Source organism: Blastomyces gilchristii (assembly GCF_000003855.2).
Source record: "Blastomyces gilchristii SLH14081 genomic scaffold supercont1.8, whole genome shotgun sequence".
NCBI lineage: Eukaryota > Fungi > Ascomycota > Eurotiomycetes > Onygenales > Ajellomycetaceae > Blastomyces > Blastomyces gilchristii.
This window is the reverse complement of record NW_003101675.1, coordinates 1,559,546-1,581,116: the sequence shown is the minus strand read 5'-3', so window position 1 is coordinate 1,581,116 and position 21,571 is coordinate 1,559,546. Positions and strand designations below refer to the sequence as shown.

Here is a 21,571-nt window from a genome sequence, read left to right as displayed (position 1 = left end):
GATTTTTATCTACTCAATCTTATACTGAAGTCTTATAATTTCTAGTCTCATGTGAGTCTTCTCACTTACTGAGCTATTATTATTTCAGTCACTTGAGCTCTTTATATTGTCTGATATCTCACTAATATCTTCAACTGAGTCTTTATATATATTAAACTTATCAGACTGTTTCTCTGTGATGATTTTATCCAGCTTAAATATCTCTGAGACAGTCACTTTTCAGTTTATTACAGATATTGATAAGCTTATATTCAATTCTTCTTATACTTCAGATGTTTGTAAATTTCTTCTTCTATGTATTGACATGTAATTCTTTGTTAAGTCAGGCTTTTCACCTGATCTCAGGTTCATCATGGGTTCAATTAATTAATAAATCATCTAGGCATGCTTGTAATGACGCGTGGAGATGTCAATTGCATGTTATTTTCCAGCTTTTCATTGCATAGAGGGCTTTATAACCTCTTGAAGAATAACATTGTTGTGTTGTGTTGTAATCTAACTATGTGAGTTACACTAAATGAATAGATTGAGGTGACATGTGACTAGAGTAGGTGTAGTAATCACTAACAACTACTGTTAGCTTTACTTCTAAAATACATCACTTTTACAAGAAATTTCATATATATAACAGAAATATGATAAGAGATCTGTAAGTCACTTATTAACTACATTTTTCACATTTCAAATCAATATATAAGGAATTCACTTATCATATATTTAATTTGAATGAAGATGGAAAAAAGAAGATTTATACAGTCAGTATAGAAACTCATCTATTTCTTTATATTATACTTTTCTTTTTTTTTCTTTTCTTTTTTTTTCCTCTTCATCTATTTACACACACTGATCACTTCATGCACGTTCTCTTCCTATTGTTGTTTTTTATTACCTTTCTTCCATACCTTATGTTTGCCAATCATAGTTATGTGCAATCCGCGTTTTCGTTTGTTCGGTACATATGTGTATGTAAGTACTATATATACCTAACAAACATACCATAAATAAATTGTTCTGATGAACTTGTGAACGAAAATTTAAAGTCATGAAAGGGAAAGGAAGCGTCGAAGGGAGAGAAGGCGGAATTCCGCCTTTCCCCCTTTTTGGCTTTTTGGGGCAACTATTTAATTATCTACACTTTACATACCCCCGAGGTTATGAATGAATATACAAGTCACATAGGAGGGAGAGGGAAAGCAGGAAAAGCAGGAGAAAGTAGAAAGATGGATGAACTCGACAAAGAGGGAGGCGTAAGGGAGATTGTGATGATGACGCCGTACGCCCTCTTCGATCCTGTCAAATTTCCAATGAATGTGCTCCTATCGCATTGATCGGGCGTCCGAGGATCACACCAATACTACCTCTTTTCTCCGGTGGTAAGTCACCTACATAGGTTGGTTTAAATTATCTTTGATGAACCATATCGCATAGTATAACTAAATCGTTCTTCAGGTTTTTATTTAATCACCTAGAACGAACGGTGCTCCCTCTGTAGGTCATGGACATTGAATTGATATATGTATAGTACATACCTACCTACCTACACCAGCAAAGTAAAAAGAACAGCAAACACTTAAACAGTAATTAGCGTTGCAAAAGGACAAAACACCCGCTCTCGATTATGTTCCAATGCAGCAGTCATGAATATCTTTCCTTTTCTTTTTTTAAAGGAAGGCAAGAAATAAACAAACCAAACTCCCACGTCATTTTCCATACCACATACCCCTACCACACGGCCTATCCTATCCAAAATTTGCACCTCCACAATCTAACACCTCTTCTCCACCCCCTTCTGACTAACACACAGGTACTTAACCCCTTTATACGGCTTGACCCCCTCACCCAGCCCCCGGCTCCTCCGCGCATCAACCAGCAACCCTTCAACCCGTATTCCGCTCGGTAGCCACCCGCGCACCGTGAACGACACAGAAACAGACGATGGCATCAAAGACGCCATATGCGACTTGCGCGCGCGCTCGAGCGGCGTCGTCGTCGAGCCTTGCAGGCCCGATGATGACGAGGGGTAGTGTTGTTTTGAGGTGTGGTGGGCATGTTCCAGGTCCTGGTAACTGCTCTCGGGCTGGTGGGCGAGGGTGTCGTCGTAGTAGCCGATTAGGGGGTTTGTGCGGTATTGTTTTCTCGCGGAGCTCGGTGTGGATTCGTATCTAGTATTATCATCGTCGTCTTCGTTGGCTGGTGAGGAGAGCGGGCCGATTATCGTGCAGCGCAGGGTTGCGGTGCCGGAGAGGCTGCCTGCGTCTTTGCTGGTTGTAGGGACGCGCCATTCGAGCGTGTCGCCGCCCGGTGTAAAATTCGCTTCGCCGCGGCTAGGACGGAGATCTGTGAGGTTCCGGACGGAGGTGGAGATGGGGACTGTGACTACTACTTCGTCTATGGTTGGGGCGTTGGATGTGGAACTGGAGCTGCCTCCGAGGAATGATGGGGTGGATGTCCCTGAACCCCGGCCGGGTAATCCACTCCTAGGTGGTAAGCCGGGGAAGTTGGTGTTTAAGGTAAGTCGGACTTCGAATTCGGCCCCGGTTGGGCCCAGGGACCTTTGTAGGTCTACGCTAGCAGGTAGGAATAGCTTCTCCATGTGGCTAGGTGGATTGTCCTTGTCAGGTTCGATGGGCTGTAGGTCAACTTCATACCCTGCAAGCACAAAACGCCCGTCAGGAGGGACGAAGCTGAGCTCTCCCGGTTTTTCCCTCCATCGTGCAAGACGAACGCAGGGGTGAAATACGGGGAGTTGAAGCTTGTGGGCTACGTTTTTTTGACCTCCCGGGGCGCCGAGGGAGAGCAACAAGTCGGGCACCCCTGATATTTTCGCAGTGAAGACAATAGTCCCATGTACTAGTGCTGAAATAGGTCTTCCCGAGGGAGCCAGTGTAACGGACAAAGACTCAACTATATCGACGTATAGTTCGTTGGACGTATGCCGGACCCCCTGTCGTCGCCACGGAATGGCTGGGGCTGACGCTCCATTTACATGCGCCGCAGTGGCCAGTGATGATTTCAGCGAATTCGAAGGTCCAAGGGCGGGTGAAGCACTGTTTTATTATTCATACAGCGGCCGGTCAGCCTATCACCTCCAAAACAGACAAACGACAGCTTCCATAAACTCAAAACAAAAGCTCCGAAATGATCAAGGGGGTTGTATATTGACCCTGGCAAGCCAACCCCGACAAGCAACTTATCCATCCACCCGGGAATCTCAACGGTTTCCTGCAGCGCATTCGGTTCGGTATTGCAAATAATACCGCCATCGCACATCTCATTCAACAATTGCGCAACAACGTCATAGTTGCTCTGTATCTTCCCCGCCAGGAGCGGGGCGCCGACGAATTCCTCCAACACATCAATGACGCGGTGAAGAAATTCGAGAACGAGGAGGGGTTCGCTCTCCGTACTCGAGGGGATTAGGAACAGTAGATTTGAATGCGTTACGGAGAAGACCGATGTTGGGGGCGTCGCGTTGGAGAGATATAGCAGCGAAGGACGCGGGCTGGGATGGGCGAGGAAGAGACCGAGTAGCGTAACGGCGGCAGGTGGGCGGCCGCGGTAGACGTGCTCAAGGATCGGAGTACTAGAAATTCAAGCCGGGCTTGGTCAGTAAGATAATAAAAAGAGATACCTGTAGTCCAATTTTTGATAATGAATCACTTACTTCAGCTCATCAAATATATAAAGCGCTTCTATGGCGCTGTTCATTGTTGCAGCTTGCGGTATCTTTGGTGCTTGGGGATCAGCTACAGGCAACAAGAGGCTCCGGCGGGGAAGGGATTGTTGGCGTAGGATTGATTACATAAGTTAAGAGTTTGGTCATTCTCTCTGCCGATCTTAAAGACGAGCAGAAGTTGAGTGTTAAATCGCAACCAGCTCGGAGCTCTCTTGGGAGAAAAGTATGTATGATCCAGCACCTCTCCGCGCTCTATGATTAACTAGTTAATCCATTGCCTATTCTAGGGATGCGTTCAGTACAGCTGATTAACTTTGGATAGTTAGAACAAAAACTACAGGAAGGGAGCGATGATATGACGAAAGGATCTCCTACCTGGTTCCCGCTTCTAAGTGTGCAAATCGCCTCACGCTTCCACAGCTAATAAGATAAGCCTACCATGGCCAAAGAAGATACTTCATGGGATATAACTCCCAAGGATATGAAGAAGGCGATTGCCCAGGAAAAATACCAGGATGATTGCCTTGCTTGTAAGGTTACAGGTACGGGTACTCATCCTCCTCCCCCCAGCTCCTCGCGAGGATGCGCAAGAAAACTAGGCACAGGCAATTTATTCTAATACGGCAAAAAAAAAAAAAAAAAAAAAAATCTTATAGGAAGTTTGGCTTTTATCGGACTCGGCGTATATAGCTACATCTCCGGCATGAACAATCTCACGAAGCAAGAAAAAGTCATCCTGAAGAGCAAGTCTCCGTATAGAATGGGTTCAAGACGGCTAGGCATTGCGACGATATCGGCGACGCTGGTTGGGATGGGGATATGGCGTGCTCTTCACTGAAACCGAAAGGAAATGCGATACCACTCCATTATACGATGTTTGTTGGACGTTGCTCGAAGACGATTGTGTTGCATGACAGGACAGGGAGACTGGATGTCCATGGGAACATTTGTCTCCTTGTGAGGCTATAAGATAACCTTGTGGCTCTGAATGGAGGATATGATTTGTATACATGAATTTAGTTAAAGAGCTCATATCATCTGGTCATGGGTATCTTGATTGGATGCTATCTATGTAATGTATGAAAATGCTAGAATACTGACTCCGTAAATGCTTCTAATCATGATATGACCTTTGGGTTGGCCGTTGGAAACAAAAGGGACAATGAGCCAGAAGAAAGGGTATGTGGGGATGTGGGGATAAAGACTAAGCTAAATGACAAAAGGGTCGAACAACAAGACAAGCAAAGAGCAGAAAGAAAAGAAAGCAAAACAAAAAGTAAAAGTAAATGAAAACCATAATAATGCTCCGTCGTTATCATCCCATCCCAAGGAATTCTGTCTAACCCAATATTATGCCCCCAAATGACGGCGTGCCATTACTTCAGATAAAGCGGCCCCGCTTGCCGCCTCCAAAAGCCTCTCGTCCGTTCCCAAGACTGGAGATATCAAAAAAATCTCCAAAATGGAATTTTCTCTTGGATCCATTGTTTGAAACGGGATCCCGCGCCGACGCTCGTGCGCTATGTCGATTACCGTTATTGAGTCGATGGGGGGTTCTTGATCCTCGAGGAACTACTTCAACCCTGACGGTTGGGGAGCTATTGATAGTCGACGAGTGTGGCAGGTGGGAGGAATCCGGTTGCAAGGATGCAGGAGTAGTCACTGGCACATACTCAGAAGTTTGCATGTCGATATCGGACTGTTGAAGGACCGGGAACTGCGGTCCAGTGGTGAACGTGAAGGTGGTTGGTCTGGATGGTGTAGTAGATAAGTCAGGGGGTGCTGACGGTTGGAGGGTACTGGTTTCTTGCCGCGGGGGAGAGGTGGCTCTAGGTGCTTGGGATGTATGATTAACGTCCGGAGTCTGTTTTCTCGTGACGGTTGGGGATATACTCCGCTCTCGTTTGCTGTCGACCTCTCCTCGCTCATCGTCACTATCCATCGAAGAGGTGGCGGCGGCGGTTCCATCTATTCGCTCTGCGACCCAACATCGCACTTTCGACCCTTCCCCATCACTCAACCCAATCTTTTCCCTGTCGAGAAAAGCGCGAAGGTCTTCCAGAGCTTCTTGGTATCCAGTTTGGCGGGCATTTGCTTGGTCAGAAACGGCGGTTTTGTAGAGGTTTGTCACGGAGAGGGCTGCAGTTTTGAACGCTTGGAGCAGCTGCTCAGGAGGCTGTCCATAGTTTGGACGAGGCGACGAAACTGGCAGAGACGTATTGAGAGATCTCATCGAGTCCATGGCGCGAGGTGTTTTGGCAGTTTGGGGTGCAGCCAAAAAAAAAATATCTTCGTCTGCGTCGGCAACCCAAAATCAGATGAACCTTCCAAGACTAATGAATAAAGTGGGTAGTTAACGAACTTAATAAGGTTCCAAGCTCGGCAAAAAAGAAAAAAACAGATGGAACAACAAGAAGAAGAAAGCTGCTCTCAGACACCGAAAGGGAATGCAATATAGAGTAGCATACAACCAAGGGGACAGGTGGTCGGGAGGAGGCGGTATATCAAAGAGGAATTATGGCAGATTGTAGGAGTACCTCGATGGTGAGTTTGCCCGCCAAGCCGTAGTTACCACATGACAAGCACTGTCGGACAATAGATATTCCGTTTACATGAAAAACCCGCTGAGTCAGTCAGCGCCCGGCCAATCGGCGCGCGTGAAAGGGCTCCGGGTCTTTTCGAGCCCTTCCAACCTAGAGCCACGCGATTCATTCAGATACTACATTGCCATCTTCAATCGCGAACCCTCAACCTTTCACTAATGACATGAACCCTGCCAGCCACGGCCACTGCCACGCTTTCTTCCTATCTCTCTGCATCTCCGCGTTGCCTGCTCTCAGCACATTCTGTCTTTGTGGTTGTTGAAACGCGTTTAGCCTTTCATATCACCTTGTTCCTGGCTGGACGCCGCGCCGTGCAGCCTGCTGCTCGCAAAGCACATATGGCCCCTTCGCTCTCTCATCTGTCTGGGTCGGAGTCACCCGCCCAGGCAGATACTCCTATGGCTGATGCCAATGGTTATCCTTCCAATACTATGGAGGGAACCCGTGATGAGGACCAAAGCATGGTGGTAAACTTTTTTAACCCCCCCCCTTTCAAACAGCCCACTCGGGCCATATATGACTATCTTCAAGTCATCCAATGTTAAAAATATCGCTAACACTTCCGGGATTATCAGGACACTCCAGACTACACGGTATGTCTTCTGTCAACTTTTGCCGCCCGCGAAAATAGATATCATTTTAAACACTTAGACCATACGCTCTAACATTTAGCCAGGATTCCGATACGAACCCAAATACGACCGCAAGTAGTATCGCGGGCGATATAGCTCAACAAGATGGACGAAAACGAAGATCAGAGGCCTTTCAACTCCGGAAAAGCGTGCTGGGACGAAAACATGGCCGTCTCGATGAATCAAAGGTAAGTCAATCATGCCCCAGCTCACCCTCTCCTCCCTGCAGAATAAGTCTTCCTCAAATCAGATACATTCTGATGTCATTATTTTTTTTTATTTTTTGTAGGAAGATGATTCGATCCGCAGATTTCGCTACCTGCTAGGATTAACTGATCTTTTCCGCCACTTTATTGAAACAAATCCAAATCCCCGCATAAAGGAAATTATGGCAGAGATAGATCGCCAGAATGAAGCGGAGGCCAACTCCAGGAAAGGCCTCACTCGTAAAGGAGGTGCCAGCGGTGAACGGCGGCGGCGAACAGAGCAAGAAGAAGATGCTGAACTCCTAAAAGACGAGAAACGAGGTGGCCAGGCGGAGACAGTATTCCGCGAATCACCAGCGTTTGTCAAGGGAGGTGAAATGAGAGATTACCAGGTCGCTGGTTTGAACTGGCTAGTCTCGCTTCACGAAAATGGTATTTCTGGAATTCTAGCCGACGAGATGGGGCTCGGGAAGACACTACAGACAATTGCTTTTCTGGGCTACCTACGGCACTTACGCGGAATAACTGGTCCGCATCTCATTACCGTTCCAAAATCAACCCTCGATAATTGGCATCGAGAATTCTCAAAGTGGACCCCTGACGTCAACGTTCTCGTGCTGCAGGGTGCAAAGGAGGACCGCCACAAACTCATCAATGAACGACTCGTTGACGAGAAGTTTGACGTATGTATCACGAGTTACGAGATGGTTCTAAGGGAGAAATCTCATCTGAAAAAGTTTGCTTGGGAGTATATCATTATTGACGAGGCCCATCGGATCAAAAATGAAGAATCTTCTCTAGCTCAAATCATCCGTGTGTTCCATTCAAGAAATCGACTCCTCATTACCGGAACACCTCTCCAGAATAATCTCCACGAGCTGTGGGCTCTACTCAATTTCCTTTTACCCGATGTTTTCGGAGATTCTGACGCATTCGACCAGTGGTTCTCCAATCAGGAAGCGGATCAGGATACCGTGGTTCAGCAACTCCATCGAGTTCTCCGACCATTTTTGCTCCGGCGTGTTAAGAGTGATGTCGAAAAGAGCTTATTGCCGAAAAAGGAAATGAACTTGTACGTGGGCATGTCCGATATGCAGGTAAAATGGTACCAGAAAATCCTAGAGAAGGATATCGATGCTGTCAATGGAGCCCAAGGGAAGCGCGAATCAAAAACTCGCCTTCTTAATATCGTTATGCAACTGAGGAAGTGCTGTAACCACCCTTACCTTTTTGAGGGTGCGGAACCGGGGCCTCCTTACACCACAGATGAGCACCTGATCGACAACGCCGGAAAAATGGTGATTTTAGATAAGATCTTAAAGCGAATGAAGAATCAAGGAAGCCGCGTCTTGATCTTCTCACAGATGAGCCGTGTTCTTGATATTTTGGAGGATTACTGTGTTTTCCGCGAACATCAATATTGTCGAATTGACGGCTCAACTGCTCATGAAGACCGTATTGCTGCCATTGATGAATACAACCGTCCCGGCTCGGAAAAGTTTATTTTCCTCCTCACGACACGCGCTGGTGGCCTAGGAATCAATCTAACCAGCGCTGATATTGTCATCCTATATGACAGCGACTGGAATCCCCAGGCAGATTTACAAGCCATGGACCGCGCCCATCGTATCGGCCAAACGAAACAAGTTATTGTTTTCCGTTTTGTGACTGAAAATGCCATTGAAGAAAAAGTCCTCGAACGCGCAGCACAAAAATTGAGGCTAGACCAACTAGTTATCCAACAGGGGCGTGCTCAACAGCAAGTGAAGAATGCGGCGTCTAAGGACGAACTATTGAGCATGATCCAACACGGTGCTGCTAGCGTTTTCAGCACCAAAGGCCCAACCGGGGCTCTGGCAAAAGGCAATGACATTTCAGAGGATGATATCGATGAAATTTTGAGAAAGGGCGAAGAACGCACCGCGGAGCTGAATAAGAAATACGAGAAACTCGGAATCGATGACCTTCAGAAGTTCACATCCGATAACGCGTATGAGTGGAACGGTGAGGACTTCACTAATCGAAAGAAGGACATCGGGATCAACTGGATCAACCCTGCAAAACGTGAACGGAAAGAACAATCGTACTCGATGGACCAGTACTATCGACAGGCATTGGCTACTGGAGGCAGGACGGCTGATCCAAAGCCTAAAGTCCCCCGGGCACCGAAACAAATTGCCGTCCACGACTGGCAGTTCTTCCCGCCTAAACTCCAGGAGTTACAGGAAAAAGAAACCGCCTACTTCCATAAAGAGATTGGATACAAGGCGGTCCTACCTGACGGGCCTGACGAGGAACTGAGTGATAGAGAAGCAGAGCGAGAATTAGAACAACAGGAAATTGACAATGCTGTTCCGTTAACGGAAGAGGAACAGGAACAAAAGGCCGCCCTGTCCGAAGAAGGCTTTGGTAATTGGAATCGAAGAGACTTTCAACAGTTTATCAACGGGTCCGCAAAATTCGGTCGCACTAATTATACCGAGATTGCTACTGAAGTGGACAGCAAGGACCCAGATGAAATCAAAGAGTATGCAAAGGTCTTTTGGAAGCGATATACCGAAATTCAAGATTACCCCAAATATATCCGTGTCATCGAGCAAGGCGAAGAAAAGATGCGCAAAATGAACCACCAACGCAAGATGCTTCGCAAGAAAATGGAAATGTACCGCGTCCCCCTCCAACAATTGAAAGTGAATTATACCGTCTCCACGACAAATAAGAAGGTATACACGGAAGAGGAAGACAGATTCCTCCTTGTGATGCTGGATAGGCACGGCGTCGATGGCGAAGGCCTCTACGAGAAAATCAGAGAGGAAATCAGGGAAAGCCCGCTCTTTCGTTTCGACTGGTTCTTCCTAAGCCGGACACCCGTTGAGATTGGTCGACGATGCACGACTCTACTAAACACCGTCGCAAAGGAATTTGAAGTTGATGGAGGCAAAATTCCCAATGGCGATACGGGCAGCGGTAAGGGCCGTGGCCGTGATCGCGACGATGACGTCGAGAATGAAGAGGTTGAGGCCCCCGCGAAGAAGAAAACTAAAAACGGCGCTGTGGTAAGTCTCAATTTATTTATTTTTATGTTCCACCCGCGATCTATATGAACCTAACTATCTAACGAGTCGAAACAATAGAACAAGCAACTCAAAGCTGTCCAATCTGCCAGTGGCAGCAGAGCTACATCCACTGCTACATCGAGAGCTGGCAGTGTCTCGTCAAGCGCACCGGCCACCAGCAAATTGAAAGGGAAGAGGAAATAGAAAGAATAAAATGGAAAAGGAGTTATTTAATGTCTTTTTATTTTACTTTATATTTTTCTTAAGAGGCGCTTGCTTGTGGCAGTTACCTTATTATTTATTTTCGTTTAAAAGGGGCGCGTGTTTGGATTGGATTTCATTATTCATCTTAATTTTGTTAATTTTTTTTCTTTCTTTTTCTTCAAACAGCAAGGTTCCCGGCGTTTTTAACAAGACGTGTGTGTTTGAATGAATAGGACGGATTGATGGATACGTCGATGTATGGAATGGGGTGTATGAGTTATTCTACTTCCCTGTAAAGAATGAGCCCCTTTGAGGTTATGCAACAATGTGAGATAATGAGAATGTACGGGAGAATGTACGCTGGTATCTCCTCGTCTGAGGGCGAGGTACAGTAGTGTTCAACAAGTTAGTGCACTAGGGGCTCAGCACTGAGAATACCTGTTCGACTTACCTGCTCTTAAGTATGAAATAAAATGTCAATCAAGTATTCAATTCAATTCAATTCAATTATCCACTGTGAGCCTTAAAGAGGCCATACAGAGCTGCTATACTATCACATACACAGTTTTCCTCCATGCTTCTCTATATCTATACTATCTTGAGGCTCTGATGACAGCCAGGGATGGAGCATTTGAACTATATATTCAAAATAAGATTATGTGTCAGATGAAATTGAGACAGAATGTGTTGTCTGAGTCATCACTTTGTCAAAATGTGAACTTCTTGAGCAGTTCTCAATAGCCTGTTGTAGTCTAAGTTGTTGTTCAGAAGAAGTTCATGTCTGATATCTCTGTACTGAGAACAGAATAGAGTCACATAAGCTGCAGTTTGAGATGCAGTCTCACATATACAGTCTGATGAGCATGATCATGCTTTTGACAGCTTTTACAGTGTGATTTCCAACCGCTCCACCACGAACTCGCTCAATTTTTCGAATAAGAAACCGCCGATAGATCCATCGAACAGCCCTCGATCATATGAGCATTTTGACCCCAACGCCGACTGCATAGCCCGTCTGGTGGTGGAGTTATTCAACCAAACATAGTTGGAAACCCCCGCGTGGGATTTTCCCCCGTCCACCCCTACCACACCACAACCCTGGGTCAAATTGCCATACAAATTGTAAGGTGAAGAGACCTAGCCCTATGCACTAATCTTCTTGATTTTGGAAGATTTCCAACCTGTGAGTTGAAGAGCAATCTCTATGAAAACCCTGTCGGTTTTTGATGTTTCAAAACATCAATTGTAAGAATCCCGCTCCTCGCGGATCCTTTACCCCTATTCCTATCTCTTGCGTAACCAATAGGGTTAGCAGCCCTTGGCTACACACAACTATATAGACTAGAGTTTGTGACTACTATTTATAACTCAGCTTGAATACTATATATATTTAATCTCTACATTTTATCTTTCTACTGTGAATACTTCTAGTAGTTAACAGTATATATTATATCAAGCTGTAAATATCTGAATAATCATCTATAAGCACTTATTCTTATATTTCAAGCTCTATCAGTCAGTAACTGCTTATTATAACTAAAAGAACTAGAAACTTATATACTTTAATCTCTGTAAACTCTACTGTAGATACTCAGAAGCAGTTATCTAAATTATGAATAATTCTTATAAAAGAAGTTTCAGAGAACTTATTAATTATTTATAGAATATTATTCTTTATATCTATAATAAAGAAATTCTCTGAATTTATAAATAAATTAATCTCAGTGAAGAACATTCTTAAGTATTCTCTATAGACTTAAACTATTTTTCTATAAGAAATACTTAATGTAATCAATCACTCAACGCCCGCTCAATCTTCATTTTTTCATTCATCTTCAAACACTCACAACATGCATCATAAAGCAGTTATACAAGCAGCAATTGATGATTTGAATGTGCAATTGATTTCTAATTACACTGAGACTGTTAAAAAATATGAAATCAGTCAATATACATTATCACAGCATTATAGAGATGTTCAAATATTAAGAAAGAAAGCAAGCTCTATTCACTGCAAAAATCTCACAGATTCACAAGAAGAACAGCTTGTTTTTCATAGTAATTAATTAACAGATTGCAGTTTCTCTTGCATATCTCAAATCCTTCATAATCTCATTGTTGAGATTCTTGTGATTCAAAGATTGCTTAAGCCAGCGTACGATTACAGGCGTACGCCGGCTTCTTATATATTGTAATATTGTATGCTAAATTAATTAGTGGCTGCTATGGCCCTCTTTACATTCATACACTAGTAGTTCGGAAGCAGCCGTGTTATTATTCAACAGTCATACATTCTTCTGAACCACATCCTTCCCCACCAGATTCAGTCACACTCACATGATCATGTCATACACTCTAGCTTCATGTGGATTAGCTCGCCACTAGCATTTCATGATTATGTGACCTATTTCTGATTCAGCTAGCATTCTGCATACACTCTTACAAAGAAACTTTCACTATATTATATCACTCATTCACTAACTTTTCTCATTCTTCAATTATCATCTTCATCATTATCATCATCAAATGTTATTATCTTATTCAAGATTTCTACTTCTTCTTCTGTTCAATTCTTTTCATCTGTTCATCTATCACATTATATGCATTTCTGGCAATGACTTTCTATTTCTATAACAAGTGTTCTCATAGTGCTCATACTGAGCAGTTCATTAGCAGTAAGTGTAATGCATTGTGAAATATGACTAGAACTTGTTTATCTTCTAATAATCATCAGAATGTACTACTATGAATGACATATCTTCTTTATCTTCTTATACATTCTTGACTGTTTTCTTCTCAGTGAGTTTCTGATCATGTTTTCTGACATGATTTTATATAAATGCAGATACTGATATGTTGTTTTTATTTATATAGAATCTTCACATGTTGACAGATCTGCATTCACTGATAATAGTAAACTCAGTATTAAATCATTGATTGAGAACTTAGAGAATGTGATAATGAAGAAATTATCTGTATTATATGTAGTTAGATCTTCTGCATTCTCTCTTATCTCTTCTACTGCTTCTTTCTCTGCTGCTTTCTCTCAATCTTCTACACTTGTCTCTGTGTCTGATTCTCCCGCTTCTGCTACCTCTGTTTCTGTGATCTCTACTTCTACTACTCCTGGTTTTACTGTCTCTGCTTTTATTATCAGCTCTCCCTGTTTCAAGAAGATATTATGTAGACTTAATGAATTATCTCTCTCAGTGTATATACTTCTACTCTTCTTGCTGACTTTCAGAATAATTTATTGTATAAAGACTGTATACAACACAACTATTTGAAGCTCAGTTATAAATATCAATTATTATATTCATTTTAAATATTTATGATGAGATAATTATTTATTTATATCAGAGAATCATCTCTCTTCTTAACAGTATCAAGATTGTAAGTCTTTTTCTTTTTCATCTTTTCTTTCTAACACTGATTTTTCTGTTCTTAGAGAAAATTGTTATAGATTTTACTGTGTATAAAGTCATAGTATTCACAGATATCAAGAAGCTTTTCACAACTGTAAAGTTCAATATTATGAGAATATCTGCTCTAACAAATTTCTTCAGAATAATAGATCTGTATTAATCTATTCTCTGATATCTGTTATCTGACTTCATGATACAGATGAAAGATATCTGTGTTTTCAGAAACAGAAATGTGAATATTATACTCTTTTACACCTGTGAGTGTGAGACTTGTATGTCTTGTCTGAGATGTTATTATGAGAATAAGCTGTTCATATACTGCATTCTGCTTTCTGCATTTCTTCATGTTCTTCTCTCTCTTTCTGAGAAGCTTCATGTGTGTTGTAATTGCATGTACAATTCTAAGGTCAGCAGATGTTTATTCAGTAATTGTTACTTCTGCTTTTATAGTTTTGTATACTAATAATAGTTCTTAGTTGCTTCAGCATCAGAGATTATTTTAATCAAAGATAATAACATCACTGAGACTACTTTCTTCTGCTCTTAAGCTTCTTCTATCACTTTCTCTTTCTTCTCTGTGAAAAAGGTTGTGTGTACACTGAGTTATAAGTGTTCAGCTCTGAGTGACTTCTGCTATTATTCATCTGATTGTGCATCTTCTTCTTCTTCTGTTTCTTTCATCTCTGTTCTCTTTGTTCTAGCTTCTGATTCTGCGGGTTCTGCACTCTTCTTCAATTTCTCTATATATACACATGCGCATTTCTATATTAGTATTTCAGTCAATCTTGTGATAAATGACATTAATGTTATATACAGAGCAGTAGAGAAATCAGAGACATGCATAGTATTATTATAAGAGTGACTTACAGCTTTTGAATTCCTTGTAAATCTTGAGTTTTGAGATTTCCTTTGTTTTTGGCATTTTTTGAGTGACATAGCATTGAAAATAGATTAAATATGTGATATATAAAAATGAATGAGATATATATGATAACATTTATCTTTTACAGTCAACTCTTACAGTTGATAATTAATTTATTATCTCTTTTCTTTTCTTATACTTTTCTCTTTATCTGCTAGTCACTACTCTTATATGATCTCTATATAATACAGTGTTCAGTGACTAGATTTGACAGCTTTTATCTTTTGTGATTCTATCTCATATATTATACTGTCTCTCTTCACCTGCTCAGATCACTACAGTGAATAGCTTATCAAAACTAATCTCACTCAATCTCTAAGTATTCTTAGAGATTAAGATGACTTAGTCTCACATGTCTGTGAATGTTTCAGATAGTTCATTCTCTGTAATCTCTGTGATTAAACTGATATAAACAGTTGAATTCAACTCTGAATTTCTTTTTCTTCTGTGATCTGACTCATGTGTAAGTCTGCTGCTTTGAGACTGCTTTTTACTGTGTTATGTCTGCTATCTGTGACATGTTATTATATAACTGACTACAGTCTCATCACTTATTGAAGTATGATATTTATCTGATTTCTTCATTTCTTCTCATTCTTTTCTTATAATCATGAAAAGATCAGAATAAGTAAGATTATCTAGTTTATAAGTGTCTATGATTTCTCTTACTTTGTAAGACTTTTCAATTATAAGTCTCTTCTTTTTCAATACTGATAATAGTGCTGTAGATAATTATAATTCACTCAGATCTTACATCTTTACTTTTATAAGTTATGAACTATTGATTAAGTTGTGTAAGATCTGTTTCTCTAGTTCTTTCAATGCATATATTCTCAGAGAATGTGATTTGAGTATTTTATATGACTCAAATCATCTAGATTGAAACTTCTCAGAACTCTTATTATGTATGAGAACTTATATTTCTATCTTAAGATTCAATTCCTTAACTAGTGAGTCTTGTATTCTTTTCAATTGAATTACTCAGTTCAGAAGTAACTTATTAGCTTTTGTATATATGTGACTGATCTCTTTCAATCTTGATTCTGTGTTCACAACTGCTGTGTCTGCAACTGCTACTGCTGTGTCTGTAACTGCTGTTTCTACTGTGTCTGTAACTGTTGTATCTGCAACTGCTGTTCTCTTTCTCATCTTTTTCAAAGCATTCTCTGAGATGCACGGATGCAATTCATACAACAGGTAGAATGATGAACACTTGAAGACTGCATGCTGTTGAATCTGTATAGTCAGTAGCATCTGTCTGAGATATTCATCTCATAGTCTTGTAGACTTGCTCACTAGATATTTCATCAGCATATTATTCAAGATTTCATTCAAGTATTTCATCTTCTCATTTATCTGTGAATGATATGATATTGTTCTACAATGTCTTATCTGTAACTGGCTTATAAAATGCCTCACTGCTTCTTCTATGAGATTCACACTGTTATCAGTTAGAATCTCACACAGTATTTCATAGTTGATATAGATTTCATCATGTAGAAACTTCATCATCACCTTCTCTATCATCTCTGAAACTGCTTTTATAACTGGCTGATCAGTAGTATAATCAATAGCAGTGATTATTCATCAATTTTCATTTGATGTCTGTGATAATATGTCTATGAGATTCATCTCTCATTATTTGAACAGTTGTATCATACACTTCATCTGATATTGTGCTTTCTCATATTCTAATCCTTTCTTAGATTCTTTCATGACCTGGTAATTCAGGCACTTGTGAGTGTATGCCTGAATGTCCTCAGCCATGCTTGATCAGTATACTCTTGATTTGAGTACACTCATGAGTTTAGAGCTTTCTAAGTGACTGAATTCCTTGTGCATGTGAGTCATCAAGTCACATTGAAATGAAGATTCTAGATAGAGAGCTTCTATGTATTCTAGATTACAGTAAAGCACAATGTTGTTTTTTAATTTTCTCAGCTTGAAGTTTGAAAGTATCTCTTCTACTACTTTCATGAGACACTTGTTATCTGATATCTTGTCATTCTTTAAGTAAGAGATCATGATGTTCACTCATTCTGATTCCTTGCATTCTCTCAGCATATTTAATATGAACATCTCTTGTACCTGATTCACAGAACTCTTACTCATGAAATCAGATCTGTAACTGATTATGTCAGATATCACAGTGTTCAATTCTTTTCAGTATTTAATATGAAGATTGTATACTTAGAACTCTGAGATTTAATATACTAAGTGTTTGAAAGATTTTGTTATTAATTATAGATAGATGAGGCTTTCATAATCTATAATCACTGTTATTATATGTCTGTTATTAATATATCTATCTCATAATATCAGCATATGCTTGATTACTAGCAATTTCTTTTCATACACTGAGTAATTAAGCTCAGTGTCTGATAGTTTTCTATCATTGTATGTCACTGAGTGCAGCTTGCTGTTCTTACTCATTTGTAGAAGAGTGTCTCTGATAACTTATTTAAATGCATCTGTCTTGATGTAGAAAGGTTTATCATAATCTGATTGAATAAGTACTAAGAATGTTATTATATGTTTTCTTAGTGTAAGAAAAGTCTCTTTGCATGTGATATTTCAAATGATTGAATGAAACTTCTTCTTTCACAGATTTATATCTGTTTCTCTTAAGAGATCTGAGAGTGATGCAGATATTCATGTGAAATCCTTGATGAATCTGTGATAGTATGAGATCAACTCAAGAAACTGTTATACATGATATATATTTCTCAGTCACAGCTAATTCACTATGACATTCAATTTCTCTAAGATAAGGTGTATACAGTCATCACTCACTACATATTCTATGAACTTCAACTCTTTCATTTCAAACACACACTTGATTGATTTGATATAGAGCTTATACTCTGTCAGAGTTATAAGCACTTTATTGAGATGCTTCAGATATTTGTTATATGAGTTTGAAAAGACTAGAATATTATTGAGATATACAAGGTATGAGATTTCATTCTGTTTATAAAGAATTGTATTTATCATTGTTTGAAAGATAGCAGATGCATTTGTCAGACTGAATGATATTGTCAGGAATTTGAACTTCTCTCATTGTGTATTAAACACAGTTTATGAGACTGATAGTTTATCTACACAGATCTGTCAGTATTCTGAGAGAAGATCAATCTTCAATAGATATCAGGTGTTTCTGACTGTATTCAACTATTATTGAATTCATGACAGTGAATATTCATTCTTGATTGTAAGCTTATTAAGTGCTTAATAATTAATACACATCTGTCACTCTTCATTCATCTTTTTCATGAATAGAACTGAAAAGCCTCACATGCTTGATGAGAGTTGTATAAGATCATGTTCTAGAAGATCAGTGATCTGACACTTCTGTTCTTCAAGATGTGTTTGTGACAGAGAGTATGCATTCTGATTGACTGGTTTTGCATTCCTCATGTCAATCTTATGTATGAATTCTTGTTCTGACAGCAATTCTGATAAAAGATCTGTTCAGAAGATCTTCTCATACTTCTTCAGAAGCTTCTTTATATACTTGTCCTTCTACATATTCTTTATCTTAGTTTTCTTCACTTTCAGGTCCTGTATGACATACAGAATGCTTTCAGATGAGATCTTGTAAATTGTCCTCTTTACTTGTTAATACATAAGCAGATTTAATCCTTCTATATCAGAGATGTGAAATGTCCTTCTCATATCAGTTAATAGAATTATATGAACTGTTTTCTTTCTATCAGTCAACTGCATATGACATATATGTCATTGAATCTGTGAATTGAATCTTTGAAATCAATTGAGTCTGAGAATAAGATTGTATTTCATATTCTGCAGCTCTCACACTCAAATATAGCAAGATCATTCTCTGAAGTGCAAGAGAACTCTTACTCTTGCAGATGATATCAAATATTAGTTATCAGATAATCTTATGTGTTAAGAATTCTTCATTTAACAGACCTCTTTCAATCTTTGAATTATATAATTATTAATATATTGTATAGAAGCTTCTGTATCTACTAACACTTTTACAGTCATCTCTCAATTCTTATTCAAGTGTCTCTTATATATTAACATTTCAGGTCTCAAGATATTGAGATGAGTATTCACTTCATTCTCACCTGCTTCTCAGTCAGAAGCCTGCTTTCTCTTAGTATTTACAGAATTCAGAGAATCATCTAACACAGACATCTCTTTCATTTTGAAGACTTTTCATAGAATATCAGTGAGTGTCTCTGAGCTCACTGATTCTGCTAGTTTTTTAACTCTCTTACTTCTCTTGACTGTGTATGCTGAGTGCAATCTTTTGCATCATGATTTTGACATCTGCAGTTAAAGCAAGCTCAATGCTTACAATACTAAGATTTTCACTCAGAAGATCTCTTTTTTAAGAGATTCAGCACTTTAGTGATAATATTCAGATCTAGATTCATTGTGTTCAGATGTATAACTTGTATTATAGAAGTCTGATTATCTGTTCTCTGCTGAGATATACTTATTTGCAGTATTTTCTGTTATAATTAACTCACTTGTTTCTGTACAATGAGAATATTATATACTTTCTTCACTGTGTCTGACTGTGAGGTTAAGTATTTTCATTTCATTCTCAACTCAGATATAAGATTATGAATGAAGATCTGTAAATAGAAAGATATTGAAAGCTCTTCATTCAATGTGAGATAGTATAAGCTAAAGTATGTGAAGTATGATGTAAGATTACTCACTTATCTACACTCAGTGAAGTGTTTATAATACTTATCTCATATATTCACTTTCTCAAAGTTGTGCAAGATTCATTTGAAAAACTCATTTCATGTTTATAAGAATGAATATCACTCTGAGTCTGTGAGATTTATCTTTTTATTAGTTATTCACAATGACTTTGCTTTTCTGTGTAGAAATGCAGCAGATCTTAAGACTTATTGAAATTCTGTTAACTGTCTATCTGTGAGTTCATGTTTAATCTAATAATATAATTGTATCTGACTTAGCCAGCTGATTGCAGCATTATTTTTTCAGTCATTATTGAAGCTTAATAACTTCAGCAGATCTTCTGACTTGATGTATTTCATACTCAGATTCTCATTCCGCACAGCAGTTTCTGATGATGTGTACACTTCTGAAGAGATTGTGAATGATTGTGATAGAATCTTCAGATTCAGTGTAGTTATCTATCTGTATAAACATTCAATCTTCTACTGCAGGCCTAAGATCTGGTTTTCTCTATTCTTATTGATGATAGTGATTGTGTCAGTGAAGCTCTTCATAGTGAATGCTTGATCTGCAGTGAATGTTAATTGTTATTTGACTTTCATCTCAGCCTGTAACTGCATACACAAGACCTTGATCTTATTTAGAATTCTTGTACATATACAGAGCTTTGATTCTGATTCAGTGATCTCAGCTGCTTTTCTTACTATTTTAAGTAAATCCTCTGAGAGATTCTGCATATCTTTCAGTTCAGATAGCAGAGAAGAATGTTGTTCATATTAGCTAGAAGAGATATTCATTTCAGTAGTTTCTCATTGATTGTACACTGTCTATTATTATATCACTGTATCATTATATCACTATATCATTATATGATTTCTGTTATTATTGTACAACTTCAGTGATGATCACTTCTCTCTTTTATCTCTTTGAGTGAAGAGCAGTCTTCTTTGAATCTGGTTCATCACTCTCATTTCTTTTCTCACACCTCATCTGTTCACATATGTGGTATTTGCCTGGATGTGAAGTTTTTCCTCAACAAGCAAAGCAGTATCAATTGAATACTCTTTCACTCACTGCTCTTTGTATGCTATCTTTTGAGATGTTCTAGGACCACACTGGTATGATAACTATAAATCACTTTGTAGGCAGAATTATCATGCTCTGGAGGAGCCTGCGCTTCTCACTAGTTTTTAGACATGCTATCAGATGTGATTCAAAGGTTGCTTAAGCCAGTGTATGATTACAGGCGTACACCGGCTTCTTATATATTGTAATATTGTACACTAAATTAATTAGTGGCCGCTATGGCCCCCTTTACATTCGTACGCTAGTAGTTCAGAAGCGGCCGCGTTATTATCCGATGGTCGTACGTTCTTCCGAACCACATTCTAAAAGCATCTATTAAAATCAACTGAGTGTCACAATTCTGTGAGCACTATAAGAATGTAATCAAGTTACTCTATCTTTGAAATATCAATTAAAAATACAAGATTGCAGACAATTCAATATATTTTAAGCATTATTTTAATCTTGTAATAGATTTCTTTCTTCTACTGATTTCTTTCTTCTACTGATTTTTTACTTCTTACTAATTAATTTATAGCTACAGGCAAAAATAACTCAATACAACATTGAACTCATGAATATTTATAACTAAACTGACCTTGTGACCGTGTCTGAGACCAGGATCAGAATTTTAATAGTCTTATTACCAATTCAACTGATCTCATTACACAGTTTTAACATTAGATAGTAGTCTTATACTGTCTCGTGAAACTTACTGTCTACTCTTGTCACATTTTTCAAATGAGATCATGATTTTCACTTCTCAATTTAAATCATTTTTATTGCTTTAAATGACTTTAAATCTCATTTGAGTGTTATCAAAAAGCATTACTTTTTAAAAAATGAAAAATTATCTAAAACAATCTTAAAATGTCTAAAAATAGTAATTTTATACCAAGAATGAAACTAAATGAGACTAAATGAAATCACTTTCTCATTTTTTTCAAGTCATGATTTCATTTTGAGGTTTGATATATAGTCACTTTGCATGTTTTTTTAATAACTAGTCCCAGCGGGATTCACACCAAGAAATGTATGAGATCAGACCAAATGAAATCAAATGTGAAATTCATGGTCTCAGCGGCCAGTCTATTTA

At 39.3% G+C, this 21,571-nt stretch overlaps 4 protein-coding genes across 5 annotated transcripts; 2 read left to right on the top strand and 2 right to left on the bottom strand.

The window, feature by feature from the left end:
• Positions 1-1,322: 1,322 nt before the first annotated feature.
• On the bottom strand, positions 1,323-3,966 carry BDBG_04915 (AP-3 adaptor complex subunit mu). The gene is made up of 3 exons (XM_031721899.1): positions 3,665-3,966; positions 3,164-3,583; positions 1,323-3,047 (listed from the first exon to the last, which is right to left on the bottom strand). Exons 1-3 carry the CDS (start codon positions 3,706-3,708, stop codon positions 1,766-1,768), a joined length of 1,746 nt encoding a protein of 581 aa, XP_031578410.1. The 5' UTR covers positions 3,709-3,966; the 3' UTR covers positions 1,323-1,765.
• BDBG_04914 lies at positions 3,839-5,044 on the top strand. 2 transcript variants are annotated; one of them, XM_031721898.1, is made up of 3 exons: positions 3,839-3,899; positions 3,999-4,218; positions 4,333-5,044. In XM_031721898.1, exons 2-3 carry the CDS (start codon positions 4,116-4,118, stop codon positions 4,512-4,514), a joined length of 285 nt encoding a protein of 94 aa, XP_031578409.1. In that variant the 5' UTR covers positions 3,839-3,899; positions 3,999-4,115; the 3' UTR covers positions 4,515-5,044. The 2 variants fall into 2 exon arrangements, with proteins under 2 accessions (XP_031578409.1, XP_002625050.1); XM_002625004.2 differs by having other exon boundaries at positions 3,849-3,899; positions 4,003-4,218.
• Positions 4,714-6,207, bottom strand: BDBG_04913 (uncharacterized protein). The gene has a single exon (XM_002625003.2). It carries the CDS (start codon positions 5,916-5,918, stop codon positions 5,058-5,060), a length of 861 nt encoding a protein of 286 aa, XP_002625049.1. The 5' UTR covers positions 5,919-6,207; the 3' UTR covers positions 4,714-5,057.
• A 145-nt stretch (positions 6,208-6,352) lies between these two features.
• BDBG_04912 (adenosinetriphosphatase) lies at positions 6,353-10,744 on the top strand. The gene is made up of 5 exons (XM_002625002.2): positions 6,353-6,746; positions 6,855-6,872; positions 6,956-7,099; positions 7,201-10,173; positions 10,252-10,744. Exons 1-5 carry the CDS (start codon positions 6,618-6,620, stop codon positions 10,375-10,377), a joined length of 3,390 nt encoding a protein of 1,129 aa, XP_002625048.1. The 5' UTR covers positions 6,353-6,617; the 3' UTR covers positions 10,378-10,744.
• The last annotated feature ends 10,827 nt before the right edge of the window (positions 10,745-21,571 follow it).

Excerpts from the sequence above, each read along its gene's own strand:
- BDBG_04915 (XM_031721899.1), bottom strand. The coding sequence starts at position 3,708 with ATGAACAGCGCCATAGAAGCGCTTTATATATTTGATGAGCTGAA. Across the intron at positions 3,584-3,664 it reads TATATATTTGATGAGCTGAA|TACTCCGATCCTTGAGCACG; the intron begins GTAAGTGATTCA and ends TTGAATTTCTAG. Across the intron at positions 3,048-3,163 it reads GTCGGGGTTGGCTTGCCAGG|TGCTTCACCCGCCCTTGGAC; the intron begins GTCAATATACAA and ends ATAATAAAACAG.
- BDBG_04912 (XM_002625002.2), top strand. The coding sequence starts at position 6,618 with ATGGCCCCTTCGCTCTCTCATCTGTCTGGGTCGGAGTCACCCGCCCAG. Across the intron at positions 7,100-7,200 it reads GCCGTCTCGATGAATCAAAG|GAAGATGATTCGATCCGCAG; the intron begins GTAAGTCAATCA and ends TATTTTTTGTAG. Across the intron at positions 10,174-10,251 it reads AAACTAAAAACGGCGCTGTG|AACAAGCAACTCAAAGCTGT; the intron begins GTAAGTCTCAAT and ends TCGAAACAATAG.
- BDBG_04914 (XM_031721898.1), top strand. The coding sequence starts at position 4,116 with ATGGCCAAAGAAGATACTTCATGGGATATAACTCCCAAGGATATGAAG. Across the intron at positions 4,219-4,332 it reads CCTTGCTTGTAAGGTTACAG|GAAGTTTGGCTTTTATCGGA; the intron begins GTACGGGTACTC and ends AAAATCTTATAG.
- BDBG_04913 (XM_002625003.2), bottom strand. The coding sequence starts at position 5,918 with ATGGACTCGATGAGATCTCTCAATACGTCTCTGCCAGTTTCGTCGCCT.